The 19,009-nt window shown below is 36.9% G+C and overlaps 2 protein-coding genes across 4 annotated transcripts in view; one reads left to right on the top strand and one right to left on the bottom strand.

Moving 5' to 3' along the window:
* Nucleotides 1-14,471, bottom strand: part of LOC133658981 (ecto-NOX disulfide-thiol exchanger 1-like) — a 70,469-nt gene extending 55,998 nt beyond the window's left edge. For 2 of the 3 annotated variants that reach the window (XM_062061553.1, XM_062061552.1), the window contains exons 1-2: nucleotides 14,185-14,470; nucleotides 13,884-14,050 (exon numbers count right to left, since the gene is read on the bottom strand). The gene's annotated coding sequence lies outside the window, so the exon portion shown is untranslated. Of the gene's footprint in view, nucleotides 1-13,883; nucleotides 14,051-14,184 lie in introns of all 3 variants that reach the window. The other variant, XM_062061555.1, reaches the window with a different exon arrangement.
* Nucleotides 14,392-18,591, top strand: lacc1 (laccase (multicopper oxidoreductase) domain containing 1). The gene is made up of 5 exons (XM_062061556.1): nucleotides 14,392-14,915; nucleotides 17,484-17,662; nucleotides 17,737-17,902; nucleotides 17,977-18,193; nucleotides 18,270-18,591. The coding sequence occupies exons 1-5, from the start codon at nucleotides 14,459-14,461 to the stop codon at nucleotides 18,454-18,456; spliced, it is 1,206 nt and encodes a 401-aa protein (XP_061917540.1). The 5' UTR covers nucleotides 14,392-14,458; the 3' UTR covers nucleotides 18,457-18,591.
* Nucleotides 18,592-19,009: the final 418 nt, after the last annotated feature.

Here is a 19,009-nt window from a genome sequence, read left to right on the forward strand (position 1 = left end):
AGTTTTTCCTTCGGTGTGACGAGGAAGGGCAGAGGACGTGATTGGTCGAGACGTGTGAGGCGGGGGGAAGGGATGCAGGGTGTTGGCAGACCACACTTCTAATAAAGTGAAGCTCCGCCCACATTGACACATACTTCCTGTTTATCTATCATCATTATTATTATTATTAACATGTAATTAAATGTAATTACACGCTAATTACCTTTACTCAAATATATTTAGTCTTTTGGAAATGTTGGCCTCAAATTGAATTATGAAATCATCTTTCCGACTTTTATTGTTAGTGAGGAGCGCTGCCATGGAAACGTTATTACATGAGAACAAAGAGATGTCACGCCGGCTCTCTCTCTCTCTCACACACACACACACACACACACACGCACACGCACACGCACACGCACACACACACACACACACACACACACAAACACACGCGCGCACGCACGCAAAGAGGATTATAGATTGTGCATCCGAGTGTTTCCTATGAAATGAATAATTTCAACCATCCTGACTCAAACAGAGTATCACTGCAGTGCACGGACAGCATTAGCGTGCACGTGGAAAAAGAACTGTCTGCATGCTGGGATGATGACCGCACACACACACACACACACACACACACACACTTGATGTGCTCCCGTCAAATAGAGGATCCTGGACAATATATATATATATATATATATTTATAGGAGATTGGTTAAAAACGGCAAAGCGCTCTTATATAGAGGATCACTGACAAGCCTTTTTAAAGCAGGTAATTAAAAAGAGCAAAAGCACTCCTGTCATGGAGGATCTTTGACAAGCATTTTTTTAAAGGAGGTTGTTAAAAACAGAAAAGCACTCCTGTCGTATAGAAGATCTTTGACAAGCATTTTTAAAAAGTAGGTTGGTTAAAAAACGGCAAAGCGCTTTCTCATATAGAGAATATCTGACAAGCCTTTTTAAAGCAGGTTATTAAAAACAGCAAAATCACTCCTGTCATATAGAGGATCTTTGACAAGTATGTTTAAAAAGTAGGTTGTTTAAAAACAGCAAAGCACTCCTGTCGTACCGATTGGTACCGGGCCGCGCAAGAAATTAAAAAAAAAAAAATAATAATATTTTTATTTTTATTTTTTTTATTAAATCAACATAAAAAACACAATATATACATTATATATCAATATAGATCAATACAGTCTGCAGGGATACAGTCCGTAAGCACACATGATTGTATTTTTTTATGAAAAAAAAATAAAAAATTTGGCACAAATTTTCAAGCTACAAAAAGGTTGGGGACCCCTGGTATTGATGATCTTTGACACGCATTTTTTTTTTTTAAAGTAGGTTGGTTAAAAACAGCAAAATCGCTCCTGTAGTATAGAGGATCTTTGACAAGCGTTTAATCAATCAATTGATTTTAAAAAGTAGGTTGTTAAAAACAGCAAAGCACTCCTGTCGTATAGATGATCTTTGACAAGCATTTTTTTTAAAGTAGGTTGGTTTAAAACAGCAAAAGCACTCCCGTCAAATAGAGGATCTTTGACAAGAATTTTTGGGTAAGTTGTTAAAAACAGCACCACACTTCTGTCGTATAGAGGATCTTTGACAAGCATTTTTCAAGAAGTTGTTGAAAACGGCACCGCACTTCTGTCATATAGACAATCTTTGACAAGCATTTTGTGTTTTTAAGCAGGTTGTGAAAAACAGCAAAAACACTCCTGTTAAAAGGAGGATCTTTGACAAGCATTTTTTGGTAGGATGTTAAAAACAGCAAAGCACTCCTGTCATAGAGGATCTTTGACAAGCACTTTTAAAAAGTAGGTTGTTAAAAACAGCAAAGCACTCCTGTCGTATAGAGGATCTTTGACAAGCATTTTTAAAAAGTAGGTTGGTTAAAAACGGCAAAGCGCTCTCTTATATAGAGGATCTCTGACAAGCCTTTTTAAATCAGGTTATTAAAATTAGCAAAATTACTCTTGTCATATAGAGGATCTTTGACAAGCATGTTTAAAAAGTAGGTTGTTAAAAACAGCAAAGCACTCCTGTCGTACCGATTGGTACCGGGCCGCGCAAGAAATTAAAAAAAAAATAATTATTATTATTTTTTTATTTTTTTAAAAATTAAATCTACATAAAAAACACAATATATACATTATATATCAATATAGATCAATACAGTCTGCAGGGATACAGTCCGTAAGCACACATGATTGTATTTCTTTATGAAAAAAAAAAAAAAAAAATGGGACAAATTTTCAAGCGTTGACCGTCCCCAGCTACAAAAGGTTGGGGACCACTGGTATTGATGATCTTTGATAAGCTTTTTTTTTTTTTAAAGTAGGTTGGTTAAAAACAGCAAAATCGCTCCTGTAGTATAGAGGATCTTTGACAAGCGCTTAATCAATCAATTGATTTTAAAAAGTAGGTTGTTAAAAACAGCAAAGCACTCCTGTCGTATAGATGATCTTTGACAAGCATTTTTTTTTAAAGTAGGTTGGTTTAAAACAGCAAAAGCACTCCCGTCAAATAGAGGATCTTTGACAATAATTTTTGGGTAAGTTGTTAAAAACAGCACCACACTTCTGTCGTATAGAGGATCTTTGACAAGCATTTTTCAAGAAGTTGTTGAAAACAGCACCGCACTTCTGTCATATAGACAATCTTTGACAAGCATTTGTGTTTTTAAGCAGGTTGTGAAAAACAGCAAAAACACTCCTGTTAAAAGGAGGATCTTTGACAAGCATTTTTTGGTAGGATGTTAAAAACAGCAAAGCACTCCTGTCATGGAGGATCTTTGACAAGCACTTTTAAAAAGTAGGTTGTTAAAAACAGCAAAGCACTTCTGTCGTATAGAGGATCTTTGACAAGCATTTTTAAAAAGTAGGTTGGTTAAAAACGGCAAAGCGCTCTCTTATATAGAGGATCTCTGACAAGCCTTTTTAAAGCAGGTTATTAAAATTAGCAAAATGACTCTTGTCATATAGAGGATCTTTGACAAGCATGTTTAAAAAGTAGGTTGTTAAAAACAGCAAAGCACTCCTGTCGTATAGATGATCTTTGACAAGCTTTTTTTTTTAAGAAGGTTGGTTAAAAACAGCAAAGCGCTCTCTCATACTGTATAGAGGATCTCTGACAAGCCTTTTTAACGCAGGTTCTTAAAAACAGCAAAATCACTCCTGTCATATAGAGGATCTTTGACAAGCCTTTTTAAAGCAGGTTATTAAAAACAACAAAATCACTACTGTCATATAGAGGATCTTTGACAAGCATTTTTTAAAAGTAGGTTGTTAAAAACAGAAAAGCACTACTGTCGTATAGATGATCTTTGACAAGCTTTTTTTTTTTTTTTTTTAAGTAGGTTGGTTAAAAAACGGCAAAGCACTCTCTCATATAGAGAACCTCTGACAAACCTTTTTAAAGCAGGTTATTAAAAACAGCAAAATCACTCCTGTCATATAGAGGATCTTTGACAAGCATATTTTCAAAAGTAGGTTGATTAAAAACAGCAGAAACACTCCTGTCGTATGGAAGATCTTTGACAAGCATTTTTTTTTTGAAAAGTAGGTTGGTTCAAAAACGGCAAAGCGCTCTCTCATATAGAGGATATCTAACAAGCATTTTAAAAAAGTATGTTGTTAAAAACAGCAAAATCACCCCTGTCATATAGAGGATCTTTGACAAGCATATTTTCAAAAGTAGGTTGATTAAAACCAGCAGAAACACTCCTGTCGTATGGAAGATCTTTGACAAGCATTTTTTTTTTGGAAAAATAGGTTGGTTAAAAAACGGCAAAGCGCTCTCTCATATAGAGGATCTCTGACAAGCATTTAAAAAAAGTAGGTTGTTAAAAACAGCAAAATCACTCCTGTCATATAGAGGATCTTTGACAAGCATTTTTTTTTTAAGTAGGTTGGTTAAAAACGGCAAAGCGCTCTCTTATATAGAGGATCACTGACAAGCCTTTTTAAAGCAGGTAATTAAAAAGAGCAAAAGCACTCCTGTTATATAGAGGATCTTTGACAAGCATTTTTTTTAAAGTAGGTTGTTAAAAACAGAAAAGCACTCCTGTCGTATAGAGGATCTTTGACAAGCATTTTTAAAAAGTAGGTTGGTTAAAAACGGCAAAGCGCTCTCTCATATAGAGGATCTCTGACAAGACTTTTTAAAGCAGGTTATTAAAAAGAGCAAAAGCAATCCTGTCATATAGAGGATCTTTGACAAGTATGTTTAAAAAGTAGGTTGTTAAAAACAGCAAAGCACTCCTGTCGTATAGATGATCTTTGACAAGCATTTTTTTTTTTTAAGTAGGTTGGTTAAAAACAACAAAATCGCTCCTGTTGTATAGAGGATCTTTGACAAGCGTTTTTAAAAAGTAGGTTGTTAAAAACAGCAAAGCACTCCTGTCGTATAGATGATCTTTGACAAGCATTTTTTTTTTAAGTAGGTTGGTTAAAAACAGCAAAAGCACTACCGTCATATAGAGGATCTTTGACAAGAATTTTTGGGTAAGTTGTTAAAAACAGCAACACACTTCTGTCATATAGAGGATCTTTGACAAGCATTTTTCAAGAAGTTGTTAAAAACGGCACCGCACTTCTGTCATATAGACAATCTTTGACAAGCATTTAGGTGTTTTTAAGCAGGTTGTGAAAAACAGTAAAAACACTCCTGTTAAAAGGAGGATCTTTGACAAGCATTTTTTGGTAGGATGTTAAAAACAGCAAAGCACTCCTGTCATAGAGGATCTTTGACAAGCACTTTTAAAAAGTAGGTTGTTAAAAACAGCAAAGCACTCCTGTCGTATAGAGGATCTTTGACAAGCATTTTTAAAAAGTAGGTTGGTTAAAAACGGCAAAGCGCTCTCTTATTTAGAGGATCTCTGACAAGCCTTTTTAAAGCAGGTTATTAAAAACAGCAAAATTACTCTTGTCATATAGAGGATCTTTGACAAGCATTTTTTTCAAAAGTAGGTTGATTAAAAACAGCAAAAACACTCCTGTCATATGGAAGATCTTTGACAAGCATTTTTTTTTTTAAGTAGGTTGGTTGAGAACAGTAAAATCACTCCTGTCGCATAGATGATCTTTGACAAGCATTTTTAAAAAGTAGGTAGGTTAAAAACGGCAAAGCGCTCTCTTAAATAGAGGATCACTGACAAGCTTTTTTAAAGCAGGTAATTAAAAAGAGCAAAAGCAATCCTGTTATATAGAGGATCTTTGACAAGCATTTTTTTTTAAAGTAGGTTGTTAAAAACAGAAAAGCACTCCTGTTGTATAGAAGATCTTTGACAGGCATTTTTAAAAAGTAGGTTGGTTAAAAACGGCAAAGTGCTCTCTCATATAGAGGATCTCTGACAAGCCTTTTTAAAGCAGGTTATTAAAAACAGCAAAATCCCTCCTGTCATATAGAGGATCTTTGACAAGCATTTTTTCAAAAGTAGGTTGATTAAAAACAGCAAAATCACTTCTGTCATTTCGAGGATCTTTGACAAGCATTTTTCAGGGACGTTGTTAAAAACAGCACCGAACTTCAGTCGTATAGACGATCTTTGACAAGCATTTTGTGTTTTTAGGCAGGTAGTTAAAAACAATATGGAGGATCTTTGACAAGCTTTTTTTTTTTTCAAGTAAGTTGTTAAAAACAGTCAAATGCTCCTGTCATGTAGAGAATCTTGGTTCAGCATGTTTTGCTTTATTTTCAAATACGTTTTTTAAAACAGCCAACTGCTTCCATCATGAAGAGGATCAAGGACAAGCATTTTGTTTTCAAGCAGGTTATTAAAAACAGCAGCGCACTCCTGTCATATAGAGGACCTTTGATTTGTGTTTTCTTAAGTACATTTTAAGTGGAGGATCTCTGACAAGCATTTTGTTGTTAAGCAGGTTGTTAAAAACAGTAAAGTTTGATAAGCAATTTAAGTGTGTTAATAAAACACCAAAGTGCCCCCGTCATATAGAGGATCTTTGGCAAGGGTGTTGTTTTCAAGCAAGTTGTTAATACCAGAACACTCTTGTCATATAGTAAAGTGGATCTCAAACTTTTTTCACCAAGTACAACTTTTAGAAAAAAGTAACCATAATGACCAACAACAAAATACAGTAGCGTAGTGGGCCTAAGTATTCATTAAAAACAAGGCAGGAGATTATTTTTTTTCTAAGAAGTTTATTTAATATTGTTGGCCACTGTAAAATTACACACAGTTTGAACAGTAACACTGTGTTTGAATATAGGAAAACAAAAGTTAAAGCACCACTTGTGCTGTACCACAGTTTGAGAATCACTAATATAGAGGATCTTTGATAAGTTTAAAGGTGTTAAAAACAAAAACAAAGTGCTCTTGTCACATTGAGGATCTTTGGCAAGCATCTTGTTTTTAAGCAGTTTGTTAAAATAAGATCTTTGACTGGTGTTTTTTTTTTTTAAGTAGATTGTTAAAAAATAAAAATAAAAAAATAAGCACAGAGCCTCTTCTAATGTAGAAGATCGTTGACAAGCTTTTTTTGTTAGTTTGTTTTTTTTACAATACGTCCTTAAAGACGGCTGAGCGCTCCTGTCACATAGAGGATCTGTGACATCTGCGACTGGATGCTCTTCAGCATTCACACGGAAACGGCAGAAAAATGTTGCGTCATGAGTACTTTCACTTTCATTCTGCAGAGGAAGTGTCCTCGGGCCAACACCGGACACACGACGACTACAAAGCGGTCGTGTGTGCCTCACTTTTTTTCCTCCTTAAAGAAAAAAAAAAGTCTCCTCTCTCCTGGCAGTGTTTGCGGGTCAGTGAGGATCATGTTTACCCCAACACACACACACACACACACACACACACACACACACACACACACACACAAACACACACACAATCTTGTATTTCTTACCTTCTTGAGACCTCCGAAAAAAAGGCCTACCTCTTTAGAACCACCCTTTCTCGATATATAAAGATTTGTATTTACAACATTGATAATATATACATACTATGCAAATATAAAAAAGCTTTTGTGAAAAATGTGTTGGAATTTCACAAGAAAAAGGTCACAATTTCACAAGAAAAACTTAGAATTTTGGCAGTGTTATAATAAAAGTCGTAAAAATCAACATTTTACAAGAAAAACTGAACATTTGTGCAATATTATGACAAAATTTGGAATTGTACTCAATAACAGTCACAATTTTACAAGAAAACCTTACAATTTTGGCAATTTTATGAAAAGAGTCGCAATTTTACTCGACAAAAGTCACAATTTTATAAGAAAACTTTAAATTTTTGGCAATATTATAATAATAATTTGGAATTTTACTTGGCAAAATTATGACAAAAGTCATCATTTTACTAAAAAAAATGTCACTATTTTTCAAGAACAACAAAAAAATTGGCAATATTGTGATACAAGTCAGAATTTTATATGACAAATGTCACCATTTTGCATTAGAAAATAATCATTTATCCTAAAAAAGTAATAATTTTAAGAGACAGAAAGAATACGGGAAATTGTTCCAAATTTTTATAAGAAAAAAGTTGACACATTGTGAGAAAAAGACTGCTTTTAGTTAATTTTTTGTTTGTAATTGGTTTTTAATCTTCATTATTTACTTCAAGCTATTACAGTATTTCTCATATTTATTTTATTTTTTTATTCATTTTGGCCAAAGGGGGCGCATTTAAATTTCTTACACACACACACACTTCTTATTACATATGTTGACCAGAGGGGGAGCACTTTTAAAACCGACACGCAGTCAATTTGAAAAATCCCTCCTTTTTGGGACCACCCTCATTTTGATAGATTTCACCACCAGGGGTGCAAATGAGACATTCTCTATTAGATGCAATGGTTTTCCGTATTGGGACCATGACTTCGGTCCTAACTTGTTCACCGGTCCTCATATGGAAGATACTTTTCCTTGTTGATGTCTCAAGAAGGATAGCAATACAAGAACAAACAAACACACACACACACACACACACACACACACATTCTTGTATTTTTTACCTTCTTGAGACCTCCGAAAAAAAGGCCTACTTCTTTAGACCACCCTTTCTCGATATATAAAGATTTGTATTTACAACATTGATAATATATACATACTATGCAAATATAAAAAAGCTTTTTGTGAAAAATTAGTTGGAATTTCACAAGAAAAAGGTCACAATTTCACAAGAAAAACTTAGAATTTTGGCAGTATTATAATAAAAGTCGTAAAAATCAACATTATACAAGAAAAACTGAACATTTGTGCAATATTATGACAAAATTTGGAATTGTACTCAATAACAGTCACAATTTTACAAGAAAGCTTACAATTTTGGCAATTTTATGAAAAGAGTCATCGACAAAAGTCACAATTTTATAATAAAACTTAACATTTTTGGCAATATTATAATAATAATTTGGAATTTTACTTGGCAAAATTATGACAAAAGTCATCATTTTATTCCAAAAATGTCACTATTTTTCAAGAACAACAAAAAAATTGGCAATATTGTGATAAAAGTCAGAATTTTATATGACAAATGTCACCATTTTGCATTAGAAAATAATCTTTATCATGAAAAAGTAATAATTTTACGAGACAGAAAGAATACGGGAAATTATTCCCAATTTTTATAAGAAAACAGTTGACACATTGTGAGAAAAAGACTGCTTTTAGTTAATTTTTTGTTTGTAATTGGTTTTTAATCGTCATTATTTACTTCAAGCTATTACAGTATTTCTCATATTTATTTTATTTTTTTAATTCATTTTGGCCAAAAGGGGGCGCATTTCAATTTCTTACACACACACACTTCTTATTACATATGTTGACCAGAGGGGGAGCACTTTTAAAACAAACACGCAGTCAATTTGAAAAATCCCTCCTTTTTGGGACCACCCTCATTTTGATAGATTTCACCACCAGGGGTGCAAATGAGACATTCTCTATTAGATGCAATGGTTTTCCGTATTAGGACCATGACTTCGGTCCTAACTTGTTCACCGGTCCTCATATGGAAGATACTTTTCCTTGTTGATGTCTCAAGAAGGATAGCAATACAAGAACAAACAAACACACACACACACACACACACACACACACACATTCTTGTATTTTTTACCTTCTTGAGACCTCCGAAAAAAAGGCCTACCTCTTTAGGACCACCCTTTCTCGATATATAAAGATTTGTATTTACAACATTGATAATATATACATACTATGCAAATATAAAAAAGCTTTTTGTGAAAAATGTGTTGGAATTTCACAAGAAAAAGGTCACAATTTCACAAGAAAAACTTAGAATTTTGGCAGTATTATAATAAAAGTCGTAAAAATCAACATTTTACAAGAAAAACTGAACATTTGTGCAATAATATGACAACATTTGGAATTGTACTCAATAACAGTCACAATTTTACAAGAAAAGCTTACAATTTTGGCAATTTTATGAAAAGAGTCGTCGACAAAAGTCACAATTTTATAAGAAAACTTAAAATTTTTGGAATATGGAAGATACTTTTCCTTGTTGATGTCTCAAAAAGGATAGCAATACAAGAACAAACAAACACACACACACACACGCACACACATATTCTTGTATTTCTTACCTTCTTGAGACCTCCGAAAAAAAAGGCCTACCTCTTTAGGACCACCCTTTCTAGATATATAAAGATTTGTATTTACAACATTGATAATATATACATACTATGCAAATATAAAAAAGCGTTTTGTGAAAAATGAGTTGGAATTTCACAAGAAAAAGGTCACAATTTCACAATAAAAACTGAGAATTTTGGCAGTATTATAATAAAAGTCGTAAAAATCAACATTTTACAACAAAAACTGAACATTTGTGCAATATAATGACAAAATTTGAAATTGTACTCAATAACAGTCACAATTTTACAAGAAAACCTTACAATTTTGGCAATTTTATGAAAAGAGTCGCAATTTTACTCGACAAAAGTCACAATTTTATAAGAAAACTTTAAATTTTTGGCAATATTATAATAATAATTTGGAATTTTACTTGGCAAAATTATGACAAAAGTCATAATTTTACTAAAAAAAATGTCACTATTTTTCAAGAACAACAAAAAAATTGGCAATATTGTGATACAAGTCAGAATTTTATATGACAAATGTCACCATTTTGCACTAGAAAATAATCATTTATCCTGAAAAAGTAATAATTTTACGAGACAGAAAGAATACGGGAAATTGTTCCCAATTTTTATAAGAAAACAGTTGACACATTGTGAGAAAAAGACTGCTTTTAGTAAATTTTTTGTTTGTAATTGGTTTTTAATCGTCATTATTTACTTCAAGCTATTACAGTATTTCTCATATTTATTTTATTTTTTTAATTCATTTTGGCCAAAAGGGGGCGCATTTCAATTTCTTACACACACACTTCTTATTACATATGTTGACCAGAGGGGGACCACTTTTAAAACCGACACGCAGTCAATTTGAAAAATCCCTCCTTTTTGGGACCACCCTCATTTTGATAGATTTCACCACCAGGGGTGCAAATGAGACATTCTCTATTAGATGCAATGGTTTTCCGTATTAGGACCATGACTTCGGTCCTAACTTGTTCACCGGTCCTCATATGGAAGATACTTTTCCTTGTTGATGTCTCAAGAAGGGGTAGAAATACAAGAACAAACACACACACACACACACTACACAATCTGTGTGACCCAGCCAACAATACATGTCATGATTCAAAAGCACACTTGGATTCTGGACCACTAAAGTCCTCCTGATCCTCCTGAACACAACTATATGACCTCCTCCAAGGCACACACTTGTTCCTGTGAGTCTGCTAATTAACACCACCTACTAATGATTGTGTACATTGTGTACATACTGTAGTGCGTATTGTGTACATGGTGTACATTGTGTGCAGTGAGATGGCAGGAAACAAACGAGAGCGTGAACATCATTAAAACTTGAATTAATTGTAGAAATTCATGTTCCGTCTCTCACAGTGACGAGGCTACATGACAACATGAGCACAACATCAGCATGCATCATAACACACACACACACACACACACACACACACACACACACACACACACACACACACACACACACACACACACACACACACAACAGCCTGCCTGTTAGCCTACCTGGCTAACCTTCTGTGTTTATTAGGCACTCAAAGTGCAAAAAGTAATCAGATTACATCACAATTCCTCATGTGTTCACCTTCTAAACTTTCCCAATGAGACCGAGTGGGGAGTTGCGCCTAATATTTCATGAGAACACCTGCCTCGATGAACACATGAATAGATGATGACATGAACCGTATGGCTACATTAAAATGCACATACATGGTTACATGTAAATATATGAATAGGTGATTGTATAGCACGAGCAGATAACTATGAATGGATGACTACAGGAATACAATAACAGATGATTATATAAATGTAGCCATGTCATTACATGTTGACTCGATGAATGGATGACTCCATGATTAGATGAGATCTTGAATAGTTGACCGCATTAGAACGTGAATTGATGACATGAATTTTTATATACACATACAAAAAGGTGATGGTGTGACTGTATGAATACGCAGATGGATGAATACCTTAATTGTGTAAAGGTGACTAAGTGAACAATAGTTGATTGTATGAATACATGAGTACACAAATAGGTGACTATTATCATGTGAAAAGGTGAGCACATGAATATATATGCTGTTATATGAGGACATGAATACATATAAATACATTAATAAATCATTATATGACTGCATGCATACATGAATAGATACCAACAAATGGATGATAACATGAAAACATGAATTATATGATTATATAAATGGAGCCATGCCATTACATGGTGACTAGATGAATGGACTACATGACTAGATGAGTACATGAATAATTGAATACATTAAAAATGTGAATAGAGGACGACATGAATATTTATCAACAAAAATATGAGTGTATGGCTGTATGAATACATGGATGGATGAATACATTAAATGTGTAAAGATGACTACATGAATATATGTACATATATGACTAGATGATTGTATGGATACTTGAATAGGTGAGTACATAAATAGGTGACTATTAAAATGTGAATAGATGAGTACATGAATATATATCCTGTCTATGAATATAGATGATGATATGACTGTAGATGAGTACATTAATACATATAAATATATGAATAGATGATTGTATGACTTGCATACATGAATAGATACCTAAAACAGATTATTACATGAATACATTAATGGATGATTATATGAATGTAGCCATGTCACTACAGGAATAGACAACTCCATGACTAGATCAGTGCATGAATAATTGACAACATTAAATCGTGAATAGATGACGACATGAATATTTATGTAAATATATGAAAATATTATTGCATGACTGTATAATTACATGGATATATGCATACATTAAAATGTGTAAAGATGACTACATGAATATATGTAAATATATAAATACATGATTGTTGGACTGTATGAATACATGAATAGACAGATATGAGTGGATGATTACATAAATACAATATTAGATGACTACATATACAGGTGACTATTAAAATGTGAATAGATGAGTACATGAATATATGTCCTGTCTATGAATAAATGATAAATGATCATATGACTGTAGATGAGTACATGAATACATATAAATACATAAGTGTGTAACTGTATGCATACATGAATAGACAGATATGAGTGGATGATTACATAAACACAATATTAGATGATTATATGTATGTAGTAATGTTATTACGTGGTGACTATGAATGGATGACACCATAATTAGAGGGGTGCATGAATAGCTGATTACATGAAAAGATGACAACATGAATATTTATACATCTACAAAAATATGTTTGTATGACAATTGTTAAATGAATACATTAAAAACTGTAAACAGTACAACATGATATGTAAATATATGAATAAATGATTGTATGACTGTATGAATACATGAATAGATGAGTACTGTATGTAAATAGGTGACTATTAAAATGTGAATAGATGAGTACATGAATATATATACTGTATATGAATAGATGATAGATGATCATATGACTGTAGATGAGTACATGAATACATATAAATACATAAGTGTATAACTGTATGCATACATGAATAGACAGATATGAGTGGATGATTACATAAATACAATATTAGATGATTATATGTATGTAGTAATGTTATTACGTGGTGACTATGAATGGATGACACCATAATTAGAGGGGAGCCTGAATAGCTGATTACATGAAAAAATGACAACATGAATATTTATATGTCTACAAAAAAATTATTGTATGACAATTAATAGATGAATACATTAAAAACTGTAAACAGTAAGACATGATATGTAAATATATGAATAAATGATTGTATGACTGTATGAATACATGAATACTGTATATAAATAGGTGACTATTAAAATGTGAATAGATGAGTACATTAATATATATACTGTATATGAATAGATGATAGATGATCATATGACTGTAGATGAGGAAATGAACACATATAAATATATGAATAGATGATTGTATGACTATATGAATACATGACTAGATGACTACATGAACACTGTGTATAAATGTATTAATAGACGACTCCATGAATGGATGACATAGATTAAGAGATAATTAGATGAATAGGTGACCACATGAATTCATGAATGTACTAATAGGTGATTATGTCACGTCATTACACGGTGACCAGATGAATTGATGACGACATGAATAGATGATCCCGTGAATACTTTCTGCAGTAGAGCTATGAAAACGCAAACCTTTCCATTCATCGCCGTGGCGCAAAAAGTGCTCGACACAATCACGCAATCACACGCTGATACCATCACACATTCACACAACAGCCAAAAGGACTTTTTTTTTTTTTTTTTTTTTACCTCCGCCAAGGAGACGCGACGATGACGACCACGAGCTGCACGCGCGCCTTCCTTCCTGCCTGCCGCTCAGCCAACGGGAGCGCGCGTGTACGCACTCGAGGACGCGCCCGTGCGTGTGCACACTCTCTCGCGGGTCCTCAGCCCAGTGGTCACTCCATTAGGTACACCTAATTACGTGTACATACAAAGATTATGATTGAAAGAAAGCAATAATGGAACAATAACATCACGACTGTCGACTTATTCGGTGTTTTGACAATAAATTGCGGGAAAAATAGTTGTTAAAGGGCATATTTGATACCTTTCATGTAAACTGATTGACGTGGTCTGGCGTCCTCTGCTGGTAAACATGACGAAGTGTCGCAAAATAACTCACGCTTCCTACTTATAAATATCCAATAAAATATCATATTTTGGGGATGTTGGATACAATTTGTAATGACTTCCGTCTTGGCGTGAAGTCGAACTTCTCACGCGCCGCCGCGGTCACGCGTTCACTGCCCGAGTGGGCGGGGCCTGCGCGCAAACAGGAAGCGGGTGGCCTCACGAGCGGCTTCTTTCCACAGGGCCCGAGGATGTGCGCGGTCGTGCTGCTGGACCTCGCGCACGCCTGCCGCTGCGGGTGCACCGACCGGCTGCTGCGCGAGGAGTCCGCCGCCGCGCACGCGCACCTGTACGTGCTGCCCGGCGCCGGCCACGTCGCGGACGCGGCGGCGACGCTCGCGTACGGGAGCGCGCACCGGCTGGACTCGCGCTCCACCGCCGGGTGCGTGTACGAGCTCAAGCGGGCGGCGGACGACCTGGACGCGCGCGCGCTGCGCGTCATCACGAGTGTGCGGGGACGAGAGCGGCTCCTGCGGTACCAGCAGCTGCTCTTCACGGACTTGTACACCTTCACCTACAGGCTGGGCTGCCCCCGCCCCACCCACAACTCACCTGAGGTGGAGGTGGAGGATGACGTCAGTAGCTTTCTGCACACACTTCCGGCCCTGGGCGGGCCCGTCAGATTGCTGACGTCATCGCTGTTTCCAGGTGACTTCAAAACAAAACGATGACTTAGTAGCATTATAATATCTCGTGGTAACACTGTACACATTTGTGACAACATTGTAACAATACAATGTAGTAATGTGTTAACAGTACAATGTTGTGTTACAACATAGCAACAATATAAAGTAGTAATATTTGTTTGTGTTACACCCAATGTTCCCTCTAATTGTTCATGTGTGTGAGCAAAGGCAAAAAGTCCCTGAGCATTGAGTGGAGCCCATGTGAGCAACATCAGACGTGCACACTGTGGCTACACCAGCAGCACACCTGTCCCAAACCTGACTAAATAACAAGTTACATCTCCATCCATCCATCCATTTTATACCGCTTGTCCCTTTCGGGGCCGCGGGGGGGTGCTGGAGCCTATCTCAGCTGCATTCGGGCGGAAGGCGGGGTACACCCCGGACAAGTCCCCACCTCATTGCAGGGCCAACACAGATAGACAGACAACATTCTCTTATTATTATAATCAAATGACAGCAGTCATTTCCATTTCTAATATAAGTGTTTAGGCCCGCTTACAATGACAATAACAAAAAATATTGTTATTCATGAATTGTGTACTTGTATTGTTTGTCTGGGTGGAGGTCCTGCTTTGGAAATAATTTGTACCCCTTTCAGACATTGCATTTAGTTCCCATTAAAACATTCACATGTTGCACAATGAGATGTAAGCAGGGGATCGTGTGTACATTCCTGCAACTTCCTGTTTGTAAAAAATATATTTGTATTAGTATTTATTTAATATACTAACAGCATTTCATGATTAATATTTATAAATGAAGATTCCTAATAAATGACACTAGCATAAGCACACATTTGATTGGTAAATCATAGTGTAACGACCTGGAATGACACTTTATGTGTGGTGTTGGAGTTGTCCCACTTTTTGTGTGGCTGTAAACGCATCACTGGCCAAGTGCCGTATGTGCATGTGTTGGCGCAAGTGAGAAAGAGCGAGCGGCTGCTGTTGATATAACAAAGTTGCTTTTGGTCTGGTTTGTACTGCAAAAAAGACCACTTTTGCTAGATATAATTTTTTTTTTACCAATATTTTGGTGATGTGTTCATGGCCGACAATAAAGAATTTTGCTCAGTAAAGTGATGGATGGAATTCATGTCCTCAAAGCATCTCGACAGACGTTACAATATTTGAACAATGATGACGAAAACGGTTTTCTCCATCGTGTCCGCGTGTCGAAAATTGTTATGCGCTTATTTTTTTATTTGATTTTGTGCGTGGCATAGATTTGCCGTGCGCAGAGGACACTTGAGCAGTGCGCAATTGCACAGGCACGCACCTTAGAGGGAACGTTGGTTACAACAGTGGTCCCCAACCTTTTTGTACTTGCGGACCGGTCAACGCTTGAAAATTTGTCCCACAGACAAGGGGGGGTAGGAATTTTTTTTTTTTTTTTTTGTCATAAAGAAACATAATCATGTGTGCTTACGGACTGTATCCCTGCAGACTGTATTGATTTATATTGATATATAATGTATTTTTTGTGTTTTTTATGTTGATTTAATAAAAAAAAAAATATATATATATATATTTTTTATTTTTTTTTCTTGTGCGGCCTCGGCCCGGTACCAATCGGTCCATGGACCGGTATCGGACCACGGCCCGGTGGTTGGGGACCACTGGGTTACAACATAGCAAAAAATACTGATGTGTTACAACATAGTAACAATATAAAGTAGTAGGGCTGCAAATCTTTGGGTGTCCCACGGTTCGATTCAATATCGATTCTTGGGGTCACGATTCGATTCAAAATCGGGTTGTTTTTTTTTCGATTCAACGCGATTCTCTATTCAAAAACGATATTTTCTCGATTCAAAACGATTCTCTATTCATTCAATACAAAGGATTTCAGCAGGATCTACCCCAGTTTGTTGACATGCAAGCAGAGTAGTATATTTTTGTAAAAAGCTTTTATAATTGTAAAGGACAATGTTTTATCAACTGATTGCAATAATGTCAATTTGTTTTAACTATTAAATGAACCAAAAATATGACTTATTTTATCTTTGTGAAAATATTGGACACAGTGTGTTGTCAAGCTTATGAGATGCGATGCAAGTGTAAGCCACTGTGACACTATTGTTCATTTATTTTTATTTTTATAAATGTCTAATGATGATGTCGATGAGGGATTTTTAATCACTGCTATGTTGAAATTGTAACTAATATTGATACTGTTGTTGATAATATTCATTTTTGTTTCACTACTTTTGGTTTGTTCTGTGTCGTGTTTGTGTCTCCTCTCAATTGCTCTGTTTATTGCAGTTCTGAGTTGGAATTGGATTGCATTGTTATGGTATTGCTGTGTATTGTTTTGTTGGATTGATTAATTTAAAAAAAAAAAGAGAGAAAAATGAGAATCGATTCTGAATCGCACAATGTGAGAATCGCGATTCGAATTCGAATCGATTTTTCCCCACACCCCTATAAAGTAGTAATACAACAAGAACAATACAGTGTAGTAATAATTATGTTTTTCAACATACTAACAAAACAATAATAATACATGCTGTCTTTTTTACCTGCAGACTGTTTCGGCCACGGTTTCAGCACGCGTTCAGGGGGCATCTCCTACATTCCCACCTTGTCCTCCTTGAACTTGTTCAGCAGCGCCAGGAGGCGCGACCCCCCCGCCGTGGTGGAGGAGAACAGACGCCGACTGGCGCTCCACGCCGGGTTCCACCCGCGTCCCTTCCACCTGGCCAAGGTGTGTCATTGCGTCGAGACACCTCGACTGCGCCCGTCCTCTAACGGGACACGCGCTCTTCTGCTGCCCCGCAGGTCGGACATTCCAGCCAGGTGTGGATCGTGGGTGAATCCGAGCCAGAGAGCTACGACGCCATCGTTACCGACAGGCCGGGGTTCGTCATCGCCGCTCCGGGCGCCGACTGCATCCCTATGGTCTTTGCCGATCCCGTGACGAAAGTGGTCGGCATCGCTCACGCAGGTACGTGACACGCTGTCACACGGGCGCGTGGCGCATCATTAAGCGGGAAGCAACTTTTTCTTTCTGGTCCTCAGGATGGAAAGGAACCTTGGTGGGTGTCGCCATGGCAACAGTGGAGGCCATGGTGACGCACTTTGCATGCAGCTCCGAGAACATCCTGGTGGCCCTTGGACCGTCGGTGGGGGCGTGTTGTTTCAAACTGGCGCGAGCGCACGCGTCTAACTTCCACCCGGTTTGCGTCACAGACCCCCAGTCAGCCAAGCCCCACGTCAACATCCGCTTGGCCAACAGGTGATGCTGCCGCTCATAATTCCCAGCGTACACCTGCAACTAACCCTCTGTGTGACTTGGCGATTGGTTGTCACAGGCTCTTGCTCCAGGAGGGCGGAATTCTGCCGGAGCACATCCACGACGACACGGTGATGGACAGGTCACACGTGACGCCGTGCACTTCCTGCCATCCCCGGGACTTCTTCTCCCACGTCCGAGACGGACTTAACTTTGGCACCCAAGTGGGCTTTGTGTGGATCAAGGAGGCGGGAACGCCCCACTGACAGAGAAGGACATTTTCTATTTAGGACATGGGACTGTCGGACAGAACGGATGAAAACATTTTTGTACAAACTTTCACATGTTTTATTCTCATCAATGACCCAATATTTCTGCTCAGATAATAAAGCTGAGATGATCTGCTGAGTCATGTTTAATGTCTCTATTTAGTCATACTTGCCAACCCTCCCGATTTTCCCGGGACCTCTCGAATTTCAGTGTCCCTCCCGAAAATCTCTCTGGGTCAACCATTCTCCCGATTTCCACCCGGACAACATTATTGGGGGCGTGCCTTAAAAGCACTGCCTTTAACGTCCTCTACAACCTGTCGTCACGTCCGCTTTTCCTCCATACAAACAGCGTGCCGGCCCAGTCACATAAAATAGGCGGCTTTTACACACACACAAGTGAATGCAATGCATACTTGATCAACAGCCATACAGGTCACACTGAGGGTGGGCCGTATAAAGAACGTTAACACTGTTACAAATATGCGCCACACTGTGAACCCACACCAAACAAGAATGACAAACACATTTCGGGAGAACATCCGCACCG

This window comes from Entelurus aequoreus, linkage group LG10 (genome assembly GCF_033978785.1).
Source record: "Entelurus aequoreus isolate RoL-2023_Sb linkage group LG10, RoL_Eaeq_v1.1, whole genome shotgun sequence".
NCBI classification, from domain to species: Eukaryota; Metazoa; Chordata; class Actinopteri; order Syngnathiformes; family Syngnathidae; genus Entelurus; species Entelurus aequoreus.

What these genes read in the sequence shown, in the direction of transcription:
- lacc1 (XM_062061556.1), top strand. Translation starts at nt 14,459, where the DNA reads ATGTGCGCGGTCGTGCTGCTGGACCTCGCGCACGCCTGCCGCTGCGGG. An exon ending in GACGTCATCGCTGTTTCCAG is followed by an intron (nt 14,916 to 17,483) that starts GTGACTTCAAAA and finishes TTTTACCTGCAG; the next exon opens with ACTGTTTCGGCCACGGTTTC. An exon ending in AACATCCGCTTGGCCAACAG is followed by an intron (nt 18,194 to 18,269) that starts GTGATGCTGCCG and finishes TGGTTGTCACAG; the next exon opens with GCTCTTGCTCCAGGAGGGCG.